We start from the raw sequence: 21,527 nt of genomic DNA on the forward strand, positions 1-21,527 counted from the left end.
TGTCCCCAAATCCAGATTACCCTTTACTTCACCACAAGAGAAAGTCCCTAAGAAGTGACTGCAAAATCACCAAACTGGACGGTCTGGGTCACAGTGGCTATCACTTTTATTAGGATAATCACCTTCTCTTTTCCTCCCCCAACAAAAGCTTAAAAACACACCAAAAACAGCTACTTACGCTGTCACATGGTTACCTTAATCCTATGAGGCCCAACAAACTGCCCGTACGCGTTCTCATAGGTGACCTTTTTCTCCCGCAGAGCCACACGGTAGCCCCAGTTCAGAGAGCCAATGTGATTCTGGATAGCTTCTGTCATTCTCTCCCAGTCATGTTTCACTGCACAGGAAGGTAAGACAAAATGTTTAGCTTTTCTGCTGCCACCTGGTAAATATCATTTCCCGGCAACTATTTAGTCTAAAAGGGCAAGTCCTTCATTTCAAGCACATAAACAACCTTTTCAACTTCAAATATTTTTCCCTTTTAGAAAACTACCATACAATTAAATAGTGCAGAATTCCTGGCAGTTCTTAAGACTAAAATAACCATACCCAAAGTTTTTTCTTCTTTATCTAGAAACGAATGGGAATTGTACCTTGGATTGCGAACACTGACTGCTGGGGTAACAAGGTACTTAGGTAAAGGCCTAAGATTTTGAATGTGTAACAATCTCTAAGAGATTCTGATGTGCCTCGGCACACGCCTATACTTATCTCTTAAAGATTCTAAGTACCCATTATATGTACTTTCCTACATTTCTAACCAAACTAAGTATTCTGTTCCACCTACTTCATTTTTCATAAGAGTTGACAGTTTAAAGCTAACATCCACTACTTCTACATACCAATTTGAGTACTAGACCTTATATGAATGAATAACATTTTCATGACTCTGAGTTATAGCTCTCCAGAACTGTTACTGATTGAGATTTAAGGGCCAGTGGCATTCACTATGAAGACACTATATGGAAATTATTACCGCACAAGTCAAAATTTGCTTGGAACGACCTTACTTTTCCCAACAAATACTAGACTTTTTCAGATTAGTATTCTTGTTACATGTCCTTCTCTTTAAGAGGGAAATAAACTGTTCAAATATACAACTTCCTGTAAGATCCACAAATGTTTTCTACAACCCATTAAACAAAGAGCCAAGAAAAGTGCTTGGCGGAGTCTGCTCCAATTTACTGACGCTCTGAATATGGAAGAGTTACAAGAAGCAAGTCCAGGAGGAAGGGACAGAAACTAACATTCACTGAGTGGCAGGTTATTTTAATCACACTGTTGAATTTAATCCTCACCACACAGTAGTACATAGCAGAGTCAGCACTAGTGCCCAAGTCTGTCTACGCTAACAACCTACACTTTAATGGGGCAAAGGAAGGATCTTAACCCTAGGTGCCCTGGGGAAAGAAGTCTCACTGAGAATACTGGTAAAAAGAGTATGTGTGGAATGATGGGGCTGGGAGGGATCACAGATCTTATGAGAGTGGTTAGAAAATAAAATGAGTGGTTCTTAGGTTTTCCTCCCAAAGACCCAGAGGAGTATGGCCTACAGACCACATATAGAACTTGCCCCTTTTGTGGGGACCATGGTGAGGAGAGGTAAACACAGAGCCATGTCAAAAGCTCTGAAAGTACCTGCCCCTACAGCAGCTCCTGAAACTTTGGTCCTACAAAGGAGTTGCCACTGAAGCCACGAGGGCTCAAAGAACACCACTTGTGTACACTCCATCTGCTGTGAAGTCAGAAAGGCTTCAGTCTAAACCTTAGTGCTGCCAATTTCTCAGCTATGACATGGGCGTACTACTCCACCCCCTAGAGCTTCAGTCTTCTTGTCTGCCATATGGAACAACGGGATCTCCCTCCAGGGACAGCAGGCTTACATATGTACTGGAATAAGATGGAATGGAGAATAAAGAGGAAAATGAGATGATCTGACTTTAATCACGACTCCTGTCCTGCAGGACCTCGATGAATCCATAAGGCTGGCAGGAGGCTGAGGTGGGTAGTGGGGAAAGATGGTAGCTTCCTTTCTGCTACAGCTATGGTCTTTATCTCCTCTCCCCATTTTCTTCCCGCTACTACCCCAACAATCACAAAACATCTGTTCCAACTTGCCCTCAGCACAACTGTGCAGCTCCCTAAGCTGGTCCACGGTCCTCCTCCTACCCTTGTCCCAAACCACCCAGGGTGTTCAGCCCACAGCAAATGTCCTCGCTTATGTTCCCCACATGCTCCCTGCTCTAGAGATGCCAGGGTATTTACTATTCTTCAAATATGTACCTGGTTCCTTCACTGTCTAAATGAACTGACCTTCCCCTCCTCTGCTGGCTGTCAAGGACACAACATCTAAAAAATCATCTCCAGTCACCCCTTAAATCATTTACCGATCCCACCTCCGGGCTCCCAGGGTACTTAGTTGGTACATCAATGATAACAAAACCTGTGTACCTACAGATTTGTGTTATTTATCTCTATATTTCCCCAGCACAGACTCAAGTACAAAGAGTGAGCACTCGATAGTAATATTATATAACTTCACTAGTAGGATTTCTAAAAAGTCTACTAAAAAATCTAATACATTAACTGAAGGGAGATTCTGTTGTTAACTGGGTAGTACATTGATAGTAGGCTCCCAGGAAGGGAAAGAGTGGATTAACGGCAGACTCAGTTGGGCATTCAGACATGGGAGTGAATAACTTGGGAGGTGGGGGGGGTAGAGGTGAAAAACAGAGGTGGACCATCAGCAGATGACGTGTTAAATTCATGTTTCATAGGTCAAGAGTCTGCTCAACTGCCTTTTTTGTTGGGCAAGGGAAAAGGACATGGAGCATGGCACCTCAGAACCACATAACAAAACTCTCAGTACCAGCCTCGGGCCTCCATAGATCACAGACAGAAAGCAGCCTTCTAAGGGTCGGAGGAAAGAGATATGACCCCAGCATAAGAAAACTTCAAGTAAAAGCATCAACAAAGGAAGCATGACTAGGTTTGAATAACAGCAAAAATTTTCAAAGCATGTGTTTATACCTTTTACATATGGGTATCTAATAACTATTAATTAAAACTCAGAAAAAGCCACAATACAATTTACCCTAGCTGCTGGTTAGAAGATTTTCCCTCGAATGTCCCTCAGAACTAAAATCAGATTAAGGGTTGGAGTCTCACTCTTCAAGGACATAGTGACCTACGTAATCAATTAGCCAGGAAGCTGTGCCAGACCTCTTTTTATTCTTCTACAGATAGTGTCATCTATACCTTCTAAAGTCAACAGATTCCTCTTCAACTTTTCTAGGGTTTCTATGGTAGTTTAAATATTTTTAATCCAACAAAACCCCCTTCTCAACAAACAATCCCCCCAAATATCAGCTCATGGAACAGACTTTTTTGGTGAGAGAGAAATGTAATAGCTTCAAAGGAAAGCAAATGTAGTTTGCACTTCCTTAGGAAACTCTATATAATTATGAGAATTTATCTGAAAGAATTCTGGTTTTCTATTATAAAAAGGTACTCCAAGTGCAATATCTGTTCTTACCATACATAATAATAGCTACAGAGCTAACACGACACAGGATAACCTCAGTGATTTTATCCATTAAAAAAACAAACAACAGAAACAACTTCCGGGTTACTTGCTAGATGCATGGCGCATTGCAAGATCCCAGCTTGAACCCCTCAGAAGCACAAACGTAAGAGCAGCTTCCCCCACATACCTATCTCCTCGACGTTCCACCCATAGTTTCGAGAGTCTCGGAGAGCTTGTCCTAACAAAGCTGCTTGGTGCATCAGTTTTTTAGGTATGCAACCCACATTCACACATGTTCCTCCGAGACCTGCAACAGCATTGAGAAATCAGTTTATAGCCTGTATTACAATCCTCCAAAGAAAAAGGGCAACGATTATTACTAACATCACAGAGGAGGAGATTTCCCTTCTATCCCTCTTGAGTTCTTGTGGTTGGACTAATAATAAATTTGACATAACAGATCCCCAGGAGAAAAAGAAAGAAATTTTAATTTGTGCACATGAAGGTTTCATAGAAATGGGACCTAAGAAGTAGCCAAAGCAGGCAGCTTTTATACTTTTTAGACAAAGAAACAATACATTTGTGAGAAATTGACAGGACAAAGAAACTTAGGTTTTGGGTGCCCAATTATTTAAGAATCTAAAGAGTTTAGGCTTGGGATGAATTAAAGAGGTGACAGGTTTGTGTACAATAGGCTCCTCAGCCCCAAATTCCCAATCTTTTGTGATAAGGCTGTCTCTCTACCTCCAGATGCAGGAAGTGCACCTTTCGCGTGACTTATTTCCTGCTTTCAGAGACAAAAAGGAGAGCTAGAGTGTCCCTCTTGCACTGGCCATTTCTTAAGTAACTTTAATTCAAAATAATCAGTATGCCACTGTGCGTATTTTGGAGTGGCCTGCCCCAAGTACCAGTGCTATTCTATTAAACATCATATTTTATTTGCTTAATGTAGCCAATACTGTTTATATGCGTTTACTCCTAAGTCTCGTGACATTTCTAAGTTCAGAGAGCCTTACAGACCAAAGACAGCAACATTACCCTAAAATGAAAATGAGCAGATTTCCACAACTTCCACATACTTCAAAGATTCAAAATTAATTGACTGCTGATAAAAATGCCAGAAACTGAAGCCTTACTTTGTGCACAACCTTACACTTGCCACCAGCCCTATGAGTAGAACTGATAAAGGGGCTGTTGAGCTGGGCGTGGCTGGACTGCAGTGGGCCCGGGACCACACAGAAAGTTTGGTGTATTCGAGCATCTCTTTATGGAGGTGGTCTACAGCCTTCCCTGATTCTCACCAAAGGATTCATGACACCACCCCCCCCAAAAAAAAGATTTAGTGTCCCTGAGTTTAAAGAACATGGTGATAACTTGTCTCCGTTAGGCAGGTGGGGAGGCAGCCAAAATGGCATGAGTAAGACTGCAAGATGGCAGTGGACTCCACAGCGAAGGAAATCGAAGCCCTCTCAGGAGAATGCTAGCCGCGTGTCACTACGGAGTGTGAGCTCCACAGGCCAGAGGGACTACACCCAGCACCAGAACAGTTACCGACACAGAAGTAACACCTTCACAAATATTTGATGAATGAATTAGAAATTGTGACACTGTTTTATCCAGACTTCCTGCTTCTTCTTGCCTCCTTCTAATTTGAAGCAGCTGAGTCATCTTGATAAAACTTAACCTATTTCAACATTTAACTGGAGTCCACTTTAACTTAGCACAAGTGAAAGAAGTACATGTTTTGGGTTATTTTTTTTTCTTATTTAATTTTTAATTTTAAAATTGGACTTTAGGGGCCGTTTAAACCATGCCAGGGAAAAACCTGCTCCTACAAAGTCACTTCTAAGGTATTTTAAAAGCCTACCCCATGTTGTTCCAAGAGGGGTTGGAGTGACAAAATCCAGGACCATCACCTTCTTGTTATATTTGGCTGCCTCCTGGAAAATAAAATTATTAAAATGAGTTGGAATGGTTAACATGATAGACTGGAAATGGGCTGTTGAAAACCCACTAAGCTATAATGCCTAAAGCATAACCAATCATTAATACCTGAGAATTTCATATACCAAAACGATTAGTGCAACTCCAAGGTAAAAGTTAAGCAATACTTAGTCATAAGGTAGCTTTAAAGAATATGCAGATTACAGTTGCAGAACTGTCAGAGTCAGCTGGAATCCCTAGAATCCTCTTATGTAATTCCAGCCAAACGATAATAAATTAAGCAATAATCTGAAAAATATGTGGCCATTTCTAAGCAAGTGGTAAACAGGCAGTAAAACAGATATACTGATAGTCTACAATCCTTGATTCAACCTGCATCCAGTAAGACAATATTTTTATAAGTACTTCGAAGTTTTATCTACTTCAGTTTCTAAACAGAATACTGGAAAAGTTTTTCTTCTGAAATTGTCAGATTTCCTAAAATGTTCATGTGAAGAGCCAATGGAGAAGTTGATGATCTCTATAAGGTTTCCGAATCTATTTTAGCGGAGTGACGACAACCATCACAAGTTCATTTTGCAGAGTATCCTTTATCTTTCTCAGAGAATAAGCTTTGTGTATTTGCAACTAGACCCCCAAAGGTTATTTGAAAGGACTGAGTCTATGTGTCCTTCAAAGCCACCACCACTAGAATAAAAAAAATCTGAGATTACTCCTCAATCATTTACAGCAAAGCAATGCTTGCTGCCAGACATTGGCCTGCTCCCAATTTGGACAGCTTCATTTGAATCTACCTTTACTGACTCACAAGCTACACCTCAGAGGAGGACAACTACCTCATCTTTTAAAACAAGGTGATGGGGAACAATGACAGGCACAAGGGCCCCTCACACATGGAAAATGTATCTCAATTTAGGGCCAGGAGCCGTACTCCTAATCTCCTGTATTTATACGTCCTGTACTCCATCACCTCCAGGCCACAGAGTGAATGGATACACTCTTACCTCATTTCATACACAGGGGAGGCAAAAACTTTTAGTAATTAAGCTTAAGAAATCCAGCTGCTCTCCATCTTTCTATTGGGGAGGAGGTTCTGTGATTCGGGAAATCATCAAAGTGAAAACAACTAATAATTATCGTATTTATAAAGAATAAAAATATATTTATTTCTTTTCAAGCCATTTGCACACAAACCCCTTATTATCTTTAAAAAAAAAAAAAAAATCAACCAAACTTAAAATGAATGAAAATATGTCCCAAAATACTGGCCCCAGTATTTTTATACAAAGAATATACAGCTGAACCTGGAAAAATGTCCTTAACGTTCCCTGCCCAAGTTAACGTATAAAACGTCACAAGAGTAGCTCAAACAAATTGCACATGGAACCTGGAGAATGCTGTTGGGGGCGTGACTGTTCTACATATCCCAGAACACACAAGAAGCCTTGCCTTAGCGGCTGCCAGTCCTCCCGAGCCCCCTCCCACGATGATGAGGTCATAGTCATAGGACTCGGGGAGATCCTTGGAGCCATTCATTTTCAGTAGATTTTGAAGTCCGCCCTCCTGATAAGCCTAAAGAAGAAAAACAATGGAAGTAAAAATAACTTAACTTATAAGCAGCAATGTCTGAAAAGTTTTGTGAAAAACCTTTCTTGAAAGAAAAGCAAAGGAAAAATATTGATTTACATCATAGCATGCAATTGGAAATGTTCAACCTTCCTTCAAGTGGTCATCAGTTACCTGCTTTCTGTTAGGACTGTCCTAATGCATCTCCACATCACAGATAGCTACTCTGAAGTGTCCTCATAGTACACAAAACTGAGGCCCTGATGGTCCGACAAAATCAACTTAGACCTAAATTAAGTTTGGTCAGCTCTTTTTTCCTAGAATTTTTAAACTAGGCTTTAAATTAGGTTTTAAAAACATCTGTACTATATGTTTTTAATGGACCCAATACAATTTGGCAATCATTTTCACTTTCTAGTCAAAGGTAGAATAATGAGTAGGCTAAGGTCATAGATTAAGATAGGGACCTGGTAAATAGCAACTGAAACAGGTTAGCCAAATATTTAAAACTTTTTCTACATTGTTTAGGTAAAGCGTAAAATCTAGAAATTCAGAACAAAATCACTAATTGACACTGACCTGAACAAAAAGTTAAAAGTCCCTGCTTTCATAAGACATTTTAAATAAATGCGGAAAAAAGGTTAAATAAATAAACAAGTGACCCTTAAAGCTCATTTCTTTAATCTGCTTATGTATGAAGCCTCCTATATTTAGTAGTTTCCATGTACTTGGCATTTATAATATAAACATTAGACTTTTAATTTTAAAATATTTTTTGATTCCACTAGTTTTAAAACACATGAGTTACATTTCATATTAGCATGGAACACTGTTTCGGTGAATATTTAAAATTATTTCTTATTTAAAAAATCTGCTAACATGAGAGAATGATTGGAAAAGTTGTTAACAAGCACACAAAAATGTTTTTCTTTTTTTTTTTCAAGCCAAGTTTTAACCTTGGTAATCAAAAAAGCCCCCAAATTTACCAGCCCAGACTGCACATTTTTCTCCTGCCTACCATCAGATGTGGGGGACAAAAGGCAGAGCTTAGGATCAGTAGAATTGGATGCTTGGGATGTAGAAGGGGGTGCAGTATGGAAAGGTGGAGGAGGCGCGGCACCGTGGCTGCCCCCAGGCAGCACGGCAAGTACACACCATGGCTCAGGGATTGAAGGGAGAGCACCTGGAAACCAGCAACAGCAGGGGCAAGACTGCATCACCCTGACCGTCTGTACAAAAGGTCTAACATGAGAGGCTGGTAAACAGAGCCAGTATTCATCAACTGGCATTATGGCCGAGGTTCCTCCTCCAATGCAAGGCACTGTGGGGAGAAAAACAATTTGGTAATGACAGCCCTTCAGATCAAAGGAGCAATGTAAGCCTCAGGTCACAAGCGTTCCTCTCTCTAGCTGATCTCAGAGCGGAAGGGCTGACTTGCTGTTTGAAAAGAATTAACAAATAGATGCAGCTAGATGTTCTTCTAGAAAAATAACCATTTTTAATCTCAGCCTCATTTTATCTGCATGTACTTTAACACAGATGGTGCCAAAACACAATCACTGGCTGCCTAAATAAAAACCACCCGTTCTTATAACCACCTCCCCCAACACATCTACTGAAACAAAAGAAGGAAAATGCACTGTCATGCTGGAAAGCTACATACTCCCTCTACCAGTTTATAAAAATTTGTTCTGTACTGAAATTTTTTATCAGACCTGGGTTCTTATGGTTCAAGTTTAAGTCAAATTATATCAACCGGGCACACAGATTTTACAAAGAAAGCTCTGAGTGAGCCTGAACATTTTTAGTTCTGTAATGTAAAATCAGCAAGACAGGCAACTGAGGCATTCAGCTGACCCCAGAACTAAACATGATGTTTTAAAATTTTAATCCAACTTAAAACTGAAATTGCTGGGCTTCCCTGGTGGTGCAGTGGTTGAGAATCTGCCTGCCAATGCAGGGGACACGGGTTCGAGCCCTGGTCTGGGAAGATCCCACATGCCGCGGAGCAACTGGGCCCGTGAGCCACAATTACTGAGCCTGCGCGTCTGGAGCCTGTGCTCCGCAACGAGAGGCCACGATAGTGAGAGGCCCGCGCACCGCGATGAAGAGTGGCCCCCACTTGCCACAACTAGAGAAAGCCCTCGCACAGAAATGAAGACCCAACACAGCCATAAATAAATAAATAAATAAATAAAATTTAAAAAAAAAAAACTGAAGTTGCTGTCATTCAACTGCAAGGAAGTGGTTGCCCACCTGAGATAAAAGTAAGACAGACAATATAAGACAGCTCTCTCCTCCACAGTGTAAGGAAGGCGCACACAGATGGGGTAAGGAGACACAAGAGAAAAATGCCCCCCATTCTCCAATTACGACTGCTAGAAATATTGGTTACTACTGACCAGAGAAGCTGATAAAGAACAGGAGTTCTCAAACTTTTAGTCTCAGGATCCCTTTAGAACCTTAAATTATTTAGAGCTTTGGTTAATGTGGGGCTTAGTATATTGGAAACTAAAACTAAGAAAAAAAATTTAATATCTTAAATATTAAAATATTTTAAGTTATTAAAATATCTTTAAATTTTAAATATCAAACATTATTGTTAAACATAACAATTGATTAAAACATTTTAAATTAGTGAGAAGAGTGGCATTATTTTGTATCTCTGTAATTCTCTGTGATGACTATCTTGATAAAAGACAGTTCATGTCTTTTCTGTGTTCAGTCTGTTGCACCACTCTGCCTGCCATGTAGCCTCTGGAAAACTCCATGGTAGATGTGCAAGAAAATGAGTGAAAAAGGCAAAGAGCATCTTAGTATCAAGGTAATTCTGACCTCAAGGACTTCCTGAAGGGGGTGGGCAGAATGAAGACCACATTTTGAGAACCAAGGACAGCAATGTAAACATACACCCCCCTCCCCCCAGCAGCTGTTTGTGAGGTTTACAGATTGTATATTCTTCCATCTGCCTCTCAATGCCTTTCCTCCACCCCACCCCCAGCAAAAACAGTGCTCCAGACTCCCCCAGAAAGGCACAATACTGAAAGCAATTCAGATTTCTTTAAAATTTGAGTAAGTCATTTTTATTTTTCCCCCAAACATGACTCCTATCCTTTGGGCACAGGTTTTTGTTTTTTTAACTATTACACATGAGCTCTGGTGTGGAAGTGACCTAGGTGAAAATACTTGCTCTCACTCTCAAGGCTAGGTGACTTGGGCTAATCATCTCATCCTTGGGAGTCTGTTTTTTCCTTTTGTAAAATCAACATTCCCCCCAACCCCACCCCCGCCCCCAACTGCTGAGCGTGAGATAAATCATATTGGCACCGTGGTTGGTAGGAAAAATCCCTTCAGTCACTAATTCTCCCTTTCCTACAAAAGGGAACCTGTCTGCTCAAGGGGCTAAGTCAAAAAGCTCCGGCATGTTTTACAGATGTTGTCCCCTGCACTTACCTGCATCGCCTCTCACCTGAAATGCCCTCTTCCCATCAAATTCTGATCCAGTATATCAACTGCACGATGTTTTATTATTTTTATTCAATGTACACAAACATGTCACCCTTTCTAAAGCATTCCTTTAGGCTCTTTTACCAACATCCTAAGACACCAACGTAAGGCCCGTTTGTTCCATTGTTTCCCTAAGGTTCCCAAACAACATTCTCCTGTTTCTTGCAACTGCATTAACACAGGTTCTCAGATCACTTAGTGAAGACTGTTCCGCCCCTTCCTGTCCTTCAACATTTAGCTGGAAGCCTTTACTTGACTGTGCCCAGCAGGCTGGATCCTCCTCTGATGCCCCTGCTGGCATCTTCACAATCCCATCAACTCTACAAGGACAAGCATCTTGTCTCATTCCTGCATCACCAGTGCCAACTCCACATGCATGTGATGTTCAAAAATATTCTTAGAATAAAAAACCTGGGTGCTAGTTCCTACTTTGTTATGTATACTGAGAGGCTGGGCTTCAGTTCAACTTTCTCATCCCTGAAAATAAACCTGTGGGAAAACACTGAAAAAGTACCAGGGGTGTAGCATAATAGGTTAGCAGCTTGGATTTAGTCCAAATCTGAACCTGACTTTGTCACTTATGTGATCCTGGGCAAACTGCTTAAATTCTCCTGCCTGGGTTCCTTGTCTCCAGTGATTATATAAACGATACGAGCTGCTGACTGCTTGTTTCCTTTGAAATCTGACTGCTGTTGCCAGCACGCTGCAGCATCCACCAGGCGATATACCTCAAGCCTCTGCTTTGGAGGATTATGGGCCACGAAAGAAATAAAACTAAATGATGGTTTAAATGCTACAGACTTTCTAGAAGAGCCTGGGCCCCAGGCCTGTAACAGGAACTGGCAAACTACAGCCTGAGGGGCAAACCCAGCAGGCCTGTAGTTTTTTTTGGGTTTTTTTTTCCACAGCCCCTGAGCTAACAATGGTTCTTCTTAACATTTTCAAATGATAAAGGAAAAAAAAATCAAGAGCAATACTTAATGATACATGAAAATTATATGAAACCCGAATTTCACTATCCATAAATAAAATTTTATTGGAAAACAGCCACGCCCATTTGTTTCAATATTGTCTAGAGCTGCTGTTTTTGCAACAAGAGCACAGTTGACTAGTTTCAACAGAGGCCATATGGCTCACAAAGCTTAAAATATTTACTACCTGGCTTTTTGCAGAAAAAACATTGCCAACTCCTGGCCTAGGGAAAATTTCAATCAATGCTGACAGGTGGTGCTGGGTGAAAACTATCAAACAGTAATACTGAGGTGAGTACAAATCAGAGAATTGTCTTTGTGCCCAGTCAGTGAAGTAGAGATGCTTGCTACACTATCTTCCTCCTAGGAGAACCAGGGAAGTTGATTCTCCATGACCAATTAACCATCTAGACCTGTCAGCTATCATGTGCCTAAAATGTCTAGAGCCACAGTAATATTTAACATTCACTCTGTACCAAGTATTCTGGCAAATGGCTTACAACAAACAGACTCCATTTCAATGCCTCCTCCCAGGGGCCACCCCGACCCAGCCTCTCAGCCACTCTCCAAGCAGTTTTTCTCCAGAGCAGTCATCACTGACAGAATTACTGTGGTCTCCCACTCTGTGACAGGCTCAACAATGGTCCCCTAACACTGAAGTCCAAACCCCAGATCCTGTGAATACATTACCTGTAAAAGAGTTTCTGGAGATGTGATTTAAGAATCCGGGGATGGGGAGATTTTCCAGGATTATCCCACGGGGCCCAACTTATTCACAAGTATCCTTCTAAGAGGGAGGCAGAGGGAGACTTCATTACAGTAATCAATGCGAAGACAGAGAGGCTGCACTGGCAGCTTTGAAAACGGAGGAATAGTGCATCAAGGAACACAGGTGGCCTCCAAAAAGGCAGAACAGATTTCTCTCCTCAGAGCCTCAACAGGAACCGGCCGTGCTGACACCTTGAGAAACCGATTTCAGACTTACAACCTCCAGAACCGTAAGAAAATTAATTTGTGTTGTTTTTAAGCCACTAAATGGTAGTTTGTTACAACAGCAATAGGAAACTAATACAGCGATTAGAATATAAACTCCATGAGAGACAGGCAATTTTCAGTTCACCACTTTCCACCCCCACCCCGTGCCTAGAGCTGTGCCTGGCACAGTTGTTGAGTGAATTAACAAAGTGCCAATTCTAATCACTTGGTAATGGCTTCCCCACAACAAAGCCAAGAATATGAGAAAGTCATGACATCTAGACTTAAAGCAAAGTGTAGGAACCGTGACAGAGATGTCACCATGGAAGGAGGCAGCAGCATGGACTTTCTGACGCTGATCTACTACTGAGTGAGGGACTAATATGAGTGCTCACAGCAAGCCCAACCTTGGGCTAGATGTTTGGTATATATCATCCCATTTAATCACATGCCATTCCCATTTCAGAAATGACAATAAGGAAACCCTTAGAGGGCTTCCCTGCTGGCGCAGTGGTTAAGAATCCGCCTGCCAATGCAGGGGACACGGGTTCGAGCCCTGGTCCGGGAAGATCCCACATGCCGCGAAGCAACTAAGCCCGTGCGCCACAACTACTGAAGCCCATGCGCCTAGAGCCCATGCTCTGCAACGAGAAGCCACCGCAACGAAGCGTAGCCCCCGCTCACTGCAACTAGAGAAAGCCCGCACGAAGCAAGGAAGACCCAACGCAGCCAAAAATAAAGAAAGAAAATAAATTTTAAAAAAAGAAAGAAACCCTTAGAGATTAAGAAACTTGCCCATGAGTCAATAATTATACCCAGGTCTAAATGATTACAAATCTCTTGCTTTTCTCACTATACCACACCCATTAATTCACAGTACTTGTCACATACATTTTCTCATTTTATCCTTACTGTAAATTTAAGGGAACAGGTAATAATTCCCACTTAACAAATAAAAAACCTAAAGGTTTGCGGGTTTAATAATTTGCCCAAAGTCTCCAACTAGAACGTTACAGAGGATCTGATCCCAGGTCCTTTGATCAGAGAGTGGTTCTGTCAAACAACAAAATCCTAGTTTAAAAGATTTCCATAATATTCTCCTGAAGTTCAGCTGATTTTACTGAACCTGTGAAATATAAGGCATTCTAACTATATTAGTGGGAAACCAGCAGACTTGCAGCTTGGTTCACATCTAATCTCTATAAATGAGTTATCTATCAGACAATTTTCCTTTTTTCTTCAAGGTAAACAATCGCTTTAATTTCCAAGTGATGAGGCAATCTATGTGTCATGACAACCAATGAAAAGTAGAAACAAGTGGTCAACCTGATTTATATGTTAACAGCTATTACTTTAGAGAAGACCCAGAAGATTACCTTCCTCCCAAACCTCCACATTCTCTGTTAATGCTTTTAGTCATCACTAAGTTTCAAATACTCCTAGTAAAGGCACTTGGCATTTAAAGAGAGAATTGGTGGTGAGTAGACCTGAGGCAAGATCTTTTTGCTATCACTAAGATTATCTTCTCCCCAAACAGCAAAGCTCTGGAAAACCTAAGGAACCCGGTTGGTAGAGGCATGCTAAAGGGAGGATCAGAGACCAAATGATGCTTGCACAATTGCTAGATCAAAGGGTGGTAGACACTGGGAAGGGTGAGCATCCCTTCATATAAAAAAGGGGAAAAATTGACTACTTCAGAAAATAATTGGCCCAGTTTCATGAGAAATTTCTATTTTTGCTAAAAACCTCCACTATTACTGAAGAACCTCTCACTCTCAATCTTCTCTTGATCTCAAAGTCATTCATTTAGTCTTTGGATTTCCCTTCCCTGTACTACATTTAGACTTAGTGGGAAAGTTTATCATTACTGCCATGCAAAGCAGATACTTATCCACTTGCCAAATAAGATTTAATGGCACGACCCCCTGCTACCAAAGATTTAGTTTCTATAGGGATCAAGGAAAGCATAGGCATGCTCACTGCACCTTCAAAACTTGTCTTCTTAAAGACCCAAATTTTCAGCAGTAGCGTCCAAATAAGGTGGTAATTTATATTCTTAAAACAATTACAAGCAACAACACTAAAAACCCTTTATGGCTTTATCCTAAGTGAAGAAAACTTGGATTAATTAATCATATATTTCAGTTTAAACAAGAAGTTTCCACGCATTTAAAGCCCTACTTAAGAAATCAAAATGGAGTTGGGAACAAATACTCAAAGTTGTTACCATGATGAAACATCACTGATTCTGAGGGACACTCCGTATCAGCAGAAATTACAAAGGGAAGCTAGGGGCCAGAGAAGAAATGAAGCAAGTACATAAAGACTATGTAACAGGATGTTAAAAGATTTTGTGTTTGAAATAATCTGGCAAAGGTGACCTTCTACTCCTGAGGACACTAACAGATGAGGTATGCCAATTTTTGCCCAGGATAACATTCAAATGGAGTAGTCTTCCAAAAAATCTTACAGGTCTCTCTGGAGCCATAACTTCTCACAATTCCATGTATTTGGCCTCCATATTTCTCTGCGAGACTACCTTCCTTACCTTTGACCAATTTACTCGCCTTTCAGCATTTAGTTGATGGCTCACCTACTACAGTAGAGATATTCTACTTTTGTTGAGTCCAATCACAGGAGAAATTATTTAGAATATGGATACCCACTCATTAATCTTACTGTCTTCTTTGCAATGAAGCACGGCATCTGAATTTTTTTTTTTTTAACAGTATTAACGTCACTTAGGCTCTGCCCTACAGATAGTCTTCCTTGACCATTTTTTCCACCCACTCTTCCCCCCAACCTGGTCAAGAGCCCCATTTGGGATTCCTGTGGTTCCCTGAAGCAGAGGAAGCAAGGCAGTAAGTATCAAAGAGCACCATAACTAATCTTTTTTGGAAAATTATCAAATACCTTTTAATTTATGGAATTCAGAACTTTTATTATTAAAGTCTTAAGGAGCATTCAAAAAAATTTTCCCATGAACATGCCAGTAAATTTTTTTTAGCAACAGAAGATGACAACTTTATAAACTACCAAGAAAAATACACTGCACAGTGAAACAATTTCTGATGTTCTTGAAAATACTTTTTCACTTTACAAGAGATACAATATGTGCTTCTGTATGGATTTTACTCTCCATTTTGAGATGCTTAAGAAAAGCCACAAAATGTTTCCTACACTAAGAACAAAAATCTTTAGTACGAGTTTCTGATCATGGCCTCTGAAATTTCAAAAGTTGCCACAATATTTTTCCAGTCCTGTAAACTCAAAGATATAACTCCTTGTTTCCTGCCATGGGAACTGGAATCATTCCCCTCACCCACATGGTTAATATTAATGGGCTCCAATATTGGCAGCCTGTCTTGGTCAAGCCTTATTCTTGCAAAACCATCCCTTACAATGAAAGAAACATAAAATATATTCTCCACAGTACGAGAGAAAGAGTTTGGGTCAATCACAAACTCAAAATAGGACACGGGAGTATCAGGATACTTTCGAAAGTACGTTTGCAACAATCCCAAGATTCTTTCTACTTCTTTTTCTGTCGCTTCTTGATTACTACTCAGGTCCAGCTTCCTCAGCTTTGTAGGCATATCCCCGTTTTCTTCCATTCTGTGAACTTTTTTCCGGTGCTCCAGTCGGGGCTTCCGCGCGTTAGTCTCTGATTTGAATGAACCGAAAATAAAGTGGAATGTTTCAGCTTGCAGCATCCACGACGTTGCTTCCTTTTGTACTGTCTCCCAAAAAGAGCGAGCTATATTATCATCACAGTCACTCAGCGCATCACGTCCATCATCTTCCATCCAGTTTAGACCCACAAATATAAGCAGAAAATCACAAAATGCCACTTGATTAAAAAAGCTCATGTCAGAGTTTAGCTGCTTTGCTTTTTCTTTACCCAAATCAGAAGCCAAAACAAGAAACTGAGCGTCGAGGGCCGCTTCTCTCGTTCGACTCACTGCATCAAACAGAACATTGGCTTCTTCGAGAGCCTCGGTTAAGGACTCGCTCGCCGTGTTCACTATGTCATCACGGTTCTGCTGGACGTTATAGATGAGCTGCCGGTACTGCTTGCGGATACTCCGGCATTTCTCCTCATCCACCAGCTCCAGCAGGCTTGGGTCGATGTCGGCCTCCCCACAGCTGAGGTCGTCAGAGCAGGCATCAGCCCCCGCCGCCGCTTCCACCTTCATCGGCTCCTCCGCCGCCTCCTCCTCCGCCGCCTGCTTCCCAGAGTACGCACCACCGGTAATGGTCACCACCGGCTCCTCGCCCATCTCTACATCTCCCCTCAGGCAATCTTTTTCCTCAGCCATGTCGGCGACCGGTAGCGCTCAAGTAACGGCCTTCGCAGTATTTCGGCCAACGGCGGAAACAAGGGGTCAGCCGGCGCGCAGGAGGACGCCTGCCCATGCGCACTAGCGCAGTCCAGGCGGCCCCGCGCCCGGCTCACCCCGCCTCCCGGCGGCCCCGCCCCGCGGAGGCCAGACCCCTCAGTGTTCGTGAACAAGCCCCCGGCCGGCGCAGAAGGCGCGCGAGAGGGGGTCCCACCCCCACCCTAGAGTGACACCGCTCGGTTCAAGTGACAGCTACTATTTTGGCGTTTACTGGCATTGTCATCTAGCTTTCAAAGAAACGCTTGGACAATCTTATGACAAAATTATGGGGGACCAAACGTCCCGTGCTTTAAAACATTTGCTGTCACATGTTGCGGCACCGTTTTTTCGCTCTGTGATTAAAAGACTTTTTAGGGGGGGAAACTAAATCTGGCTAAATTATAAACTGCTCACAAAGCCAAGGATCGTGGCCTGCGGTATCTCCATTACAGACAAACTGAACTCTCAGGGTCCATTTGCAAGGTGGTTGCTCGGAACTCTGTCATTATACTAATGTAAATTGTGTTAATTACCTAGGCGGGCCCTCAAAACCTTCAAAAGCCAAATCCTCTCTAACCTACCCCAGTGGGGGGCGGGGTCATCGGGTAAGCCAGGTCCGGACTGGCGCATGCGCAAAGGTGCGCTACCATACCCAACTCCCACCCCCGCCCCCCCCCACCCGGGTCCCCCAGCGTTACGCAAGCGATCTCTGGTGCTGCGCCACCCAAGGGTACAGGAATAAAGTGGACAGGGTCTCCGCCAAAGAGCTGTTTGGAAGCTTGCCAAAAGTGAGGGTCACAGACTCCGAATGGATAGTAAATCTGAACCCTGAAAGGTGAGAAATCTGTGAAGATTTTAAACACAATCTGTTATAAGGATATGAACGTGAATGCTGTAAGTCGGGTGACTAATGTATGTTGGAAAAATACACCCCCTAGTTCACTAGGAAATCACGTACAGTTGGAGAAAGGGCTCAGCTCATCAGTCACAAGAGGGGAAGGAGAGAGGGAAGAAGAGAGAGAGAGACCACCACATTGCATCTGAAGCTCCGGTTTCAAGGCACCAGGAAGTATACTGGCCCTACCTTCCTTCCTATGCATCTACACTGGTTCATTTTTCTTTGACATTAGCATAAAGTTTCTTGCAAATACATGAACAGCCAAGCCTCATGTTAAGTTACTTCAAAATAGTTATATTACTATTCGTTCACCATTATTCTTTTTAAGTAGGGGTAAAATTCAGAAAGAAACATGCATTTTTCAAAAACAGCATGCAGTACTGTTACTTGTGCATATACATTACCCTGCCCTATTAGACTGTTAGCTTCCCTAAAGCAAGAATTTGGTTATAAATCTTCCAAGCAAAGCTATTTTCACATGGAGGCATTTAAGTATGCACACTTGAACGTGTAAGCGTAGATGAAAACCTTTGTTCCAGCACCTACTGCCAACTTATTTGGAGCAAAATATTTCACAGATTAATGGAAGAAATATATCTTACACATTGACAATAAAAGTTGGGACTTCCCTGGTGGCGCAGTGGTTAAGAATCTGCCTGCCAATGCAGTGGACACGGGTTCGAGCCCTGGTCCAGGAAGATCCCACATGCCGCGGAGCAACTAAGCCCATGCGCCACAACTACTGAGCCTGTGCTCTAGAGCCCGCGAGCCACAACTACTGAGCCCACGTGCCTAGAGCCTGTGCTCCACAAGAGAAGCCACCGCAACGAGAAGCCCGTGCACCGCAACGAAGAGTAGCCTCCGCTCACCACAACTAGAGAAAGCCCGCACGCAGCAACGAAGACCCAACGCAGCCAAAAATAAATAATTAAAAAAAAAAAAAAAAGTAAAGTTGACTGCTTTTCAGAAAGTCAGCCTTATCTCTTCTCTGAAATGAAGAAAAAGAAAGAGAAAAAGTTGGGGACCAGGATCATCAAAGGGCCATATTTTACCCCCAAGTCTGGCCAATTACAAACTAACACTTACCCATTTTAAATCTTTGATGAAAACACATAGTTCCAAGTTCCAAGTCCAAAAAAGTTTGCTTAAATAGTTAACCATATTCTTGGGAGCTTCTGATATCCATTTCAAATTCAATAAAAGCAATTTATAAAAGAACTCCAAAAGATAAGCCAACCTTCCCACCCTAAGGTGCCTATTTTCTCCTGGCTCAGAGGATGGAAAACAGACCGACACCAATTTGCTCCATACAGAGCCTTTCATCCAACAATTTTTAAATGCCTTAGAGAAATAAATTAATTCTCCCAACCTACTTATAAAGTATTACTAATATATCATTTATAGGGATGTCACAGGAGATAACAGCCCACACAACTTGCTCGGAGCAACAGCACACATCAAGACCAGCATCATATTACTAAGTTGTGATTTTCAGTGCTGAATTTATTCTCTGCTAGATCCCTGCTCATAAGAACCTTGGTAACATGTAACTTAGGTCATCCTCAGAAAGTCATACTTGCATTATACTCTGCCTTTTAAAATCTGCCTTTAAGATGGGAATAAAGACACAGACCTACTAGAGAATGGACTTGAGGATATGGGGAGGGGGAGGGGTGAGATGTGACAGGGTGAGAGAGTGGCATGGACATATATACACTACCAAATGTAAAATAGATAGCTAGTGGGAAGCAGCCGCATAGCACAGGGAGATCAGCTCGGTGCTTTGTGACCACCTAGAGGGGTGGGATAGGGAGGGTGGGAGGGAGGGAGATGCAAGAGGGAAGAGATATGGGAACATATGTATATGTATAACTGATTCACTTTGTTATAAAGCAGAAGCTAACACACCATTGTAAAGCAATTATACTTCAATAAAGATGTTTAAAAAAAAAAAAAAACCTGCCTTTAGAGCGCAAAGTTTAGATGTAGCTACAAAATACAAATCTCAAATCTAATGATTTTCCCTGATCATTTGAAGAACGGGATTTCTACACTTGTGAATCCTTAAGTTACTAAACGGTGATTTTCTAACCCGAGGTCCAATTACTAGTAATAATTATATAAATGCAGCTTAAAAAGAATGCACAGCAATACCTAATTTGTTATACCAGTAAACTTCTCTGTGACTCTTAACAGAAGGCAAAAAGTGCGAGTACTTTAAAGAAATCACTGCAGTCTACCTTCTTCTTGCGGTAAGACTAGTTCAGGTCCCTTAACACACAACTTGGCCTCCAAAATAATTTAGCTTCCTTCTTACCCCTTTTTCTCTTTCAGGAGTTGCTGCTAAAGGCTCCATAGGGCCTCCATTTCCTTTCTTCTTTTCTTCACTCTTTTTCTCCAGTATTATTATTCAGTCCCTTTGCTAGGAGTTCAGATTCATTCATTCCAAGCATTCTTAAGCTCTTTCCCACAACCCCTAGTGTTCAACACAAACATGGTGGTACGGATGAATGTTATAGGTTATAGGTCTCTCTATGGTCAAATTTTAAAAGTCACATAGGACCCACTATCTTTTCCAGTGGGGTTTTATTGCCTGATTAATCTACAACCAACAGATATTTAAGAGACCTCTGAGCCAAAGCCAAGAACCAGTCAGGTTTGAGTCCCGCACTCTAAAAGATATGCTTATCCTGCTGTTAGCTACCTCCTGACACTTTTCTGTTCCTCCTTTCACAGCAGTTTTTCTCCCCTCATCCTGCCAGGGTATTGATTTAATACTGAGCTGTGAAGAGATGTGGTGAAGGCCTAGCTTGATTTGCTGGAGTAGCTGGATGTTAGGTGTATGTTCTCTTTCATCTGAATTTCCTTTAAGGTTATGTTTGTGTGTGTATATTTTTGCTTTGTTTAGCTTTTCAGTATTAAAGGTAAACTTTCCAATGATCAAGGCAGATATCTGTGTTTTTTAAATGAGTTTCTGAAAAGACCATGGACAGTGGAAGGAGGCAAACCTGGGTTCCATTCATGACCTCTTAGCTATTAGCACTACCTTAGGTTGCTTAACCTGTCAGCCTCCAGTCTCCTCATTTGTAAGATGAGAATACTACTACTTACATCATAAAGTTACTATAAGTATTGAATGAATGAGAATTACGTGATAGATCTGACAATATTTTCAACTATTGAGCAGGTACTTAAATCTTCAGTTATCCCAAAGATAGCAAGTGTTTAATAAACGTTAGACACTAAATAGGAAAAAAAAAAAAAGTGTATACAAACCAGTAGCTTCACTCCTGGGATGTTGTTTTAGGAACAGAAAAATATTTTAAAGGCTAAATATCCATAAGGAAGACAAAGAAATATATCTCACTATAATAATACCAGTGAAAAGAAATTTGTCATATAATAAAATTTTAAAACCTACTAAGGCTTCAACTAATGGAACTGTGTATATATATCACTTTGAAGGGTAAACCACTTTACTAGAAATTCTGAATCAGGGCCATGAAGAGTCTGAGATTACATGCAAAATTCTTTTTTTTTTTTTTGGAAAATTTATTAAATTTAATCAGTGTGGGTTTATTTAAATTCTAATGTCAGTTAAATGGCATATAATTTTTTTTTTTTTTTTGGGGGGCTGTGCCACGTGGCATGTGGGATCTTAATTCCTCGACCAGGGATCGAACCTGTGCCCGCTGCAGTGCAAGCCCAGAGTCCTAACTACTGGACTGCCGGGGAATTCCCGCACAATTCTTTATGTATAT

At 41.4% G+C, this 21,527-nt stretch overlaps 2 protein-coding genes across 3 annotated transcripts in view; both read right to left on the bottom strand.

Moving 5' to 3' along the window:
- TXNRD1 (thioredoxin reductase 1) overlaps window positions 1-21,527 on the bottom strand; it is a 60,059-nt gene that overhangs the window by 31,374 nt on the left and 7,158 nt on the right. For both annotated transcript variants that reach the window (XM_061206293.1, XM_061206295.1), the window contains 4 exons: window positions 6,920-7,042; window positions 5,394-5,466; window positions 3,714-3,833; window positions 195-337 (listed from right to left, as the gene is read on the bottom strand). In XM_061206293.1, coding sequence (XP_061062276.1) covers window positions 195-337; window positions 3,714-3,833; window positions 5,394-5,466; window positions 6,920-7,006 — 423 coding nt within the window. In that variant the 5' untranslated portion in view covers window positions 7,007-7,042. The remainder of the gene's footprint in view (window positions 1-194; window positions 338-3,713; window positions 3,834-5,393; window positions 5,467-6,919; window positions 7,043-21,527) is intronic.
- On the bottom strand, window positions 15,672-16,857 carry EID3 (EP300 interacting inhibitor of differentiation 3). The gene has a single exon (XM_061205844.1). It carries the CDS (start codon window positions 16,806-16,808, stop codon window positions 15,687-15,689), a length of 1,122 nt encoding a protein of 373 aa, XP_061061827.1. The 5' UTR covers window positions 16,809-16,857; the 3' UTR covers window positions 15,672-15,686.

Source organism: Eubalaena glacialis, chromosome 11 (genome assembly GCF_028564815.1).
Source record: "Eubalaena glacialis isolate mEubGla1 chromosome 11, mEubGla1.1.hap2.+ XY, whole genome shotgun sequence".
In the NCBI taxonomy this organism is placed as follows: domain Eukaryota; kingdom Metazoa; phylum Chordata; class Mammalia; order Artiodactyla; family Balaenidae; genus Eubalaena; species Eubalaena glacialis.

Excerpts from the sequence above, each read along its gene's own strand:
- EID3 (XM_061205844.1), bottom strand. The coding sequence starts at position 16,808 with ATGGCTGAGGAAAAAGATTGCCTGAGGGGAGATGTAGAGATGGGCGAG.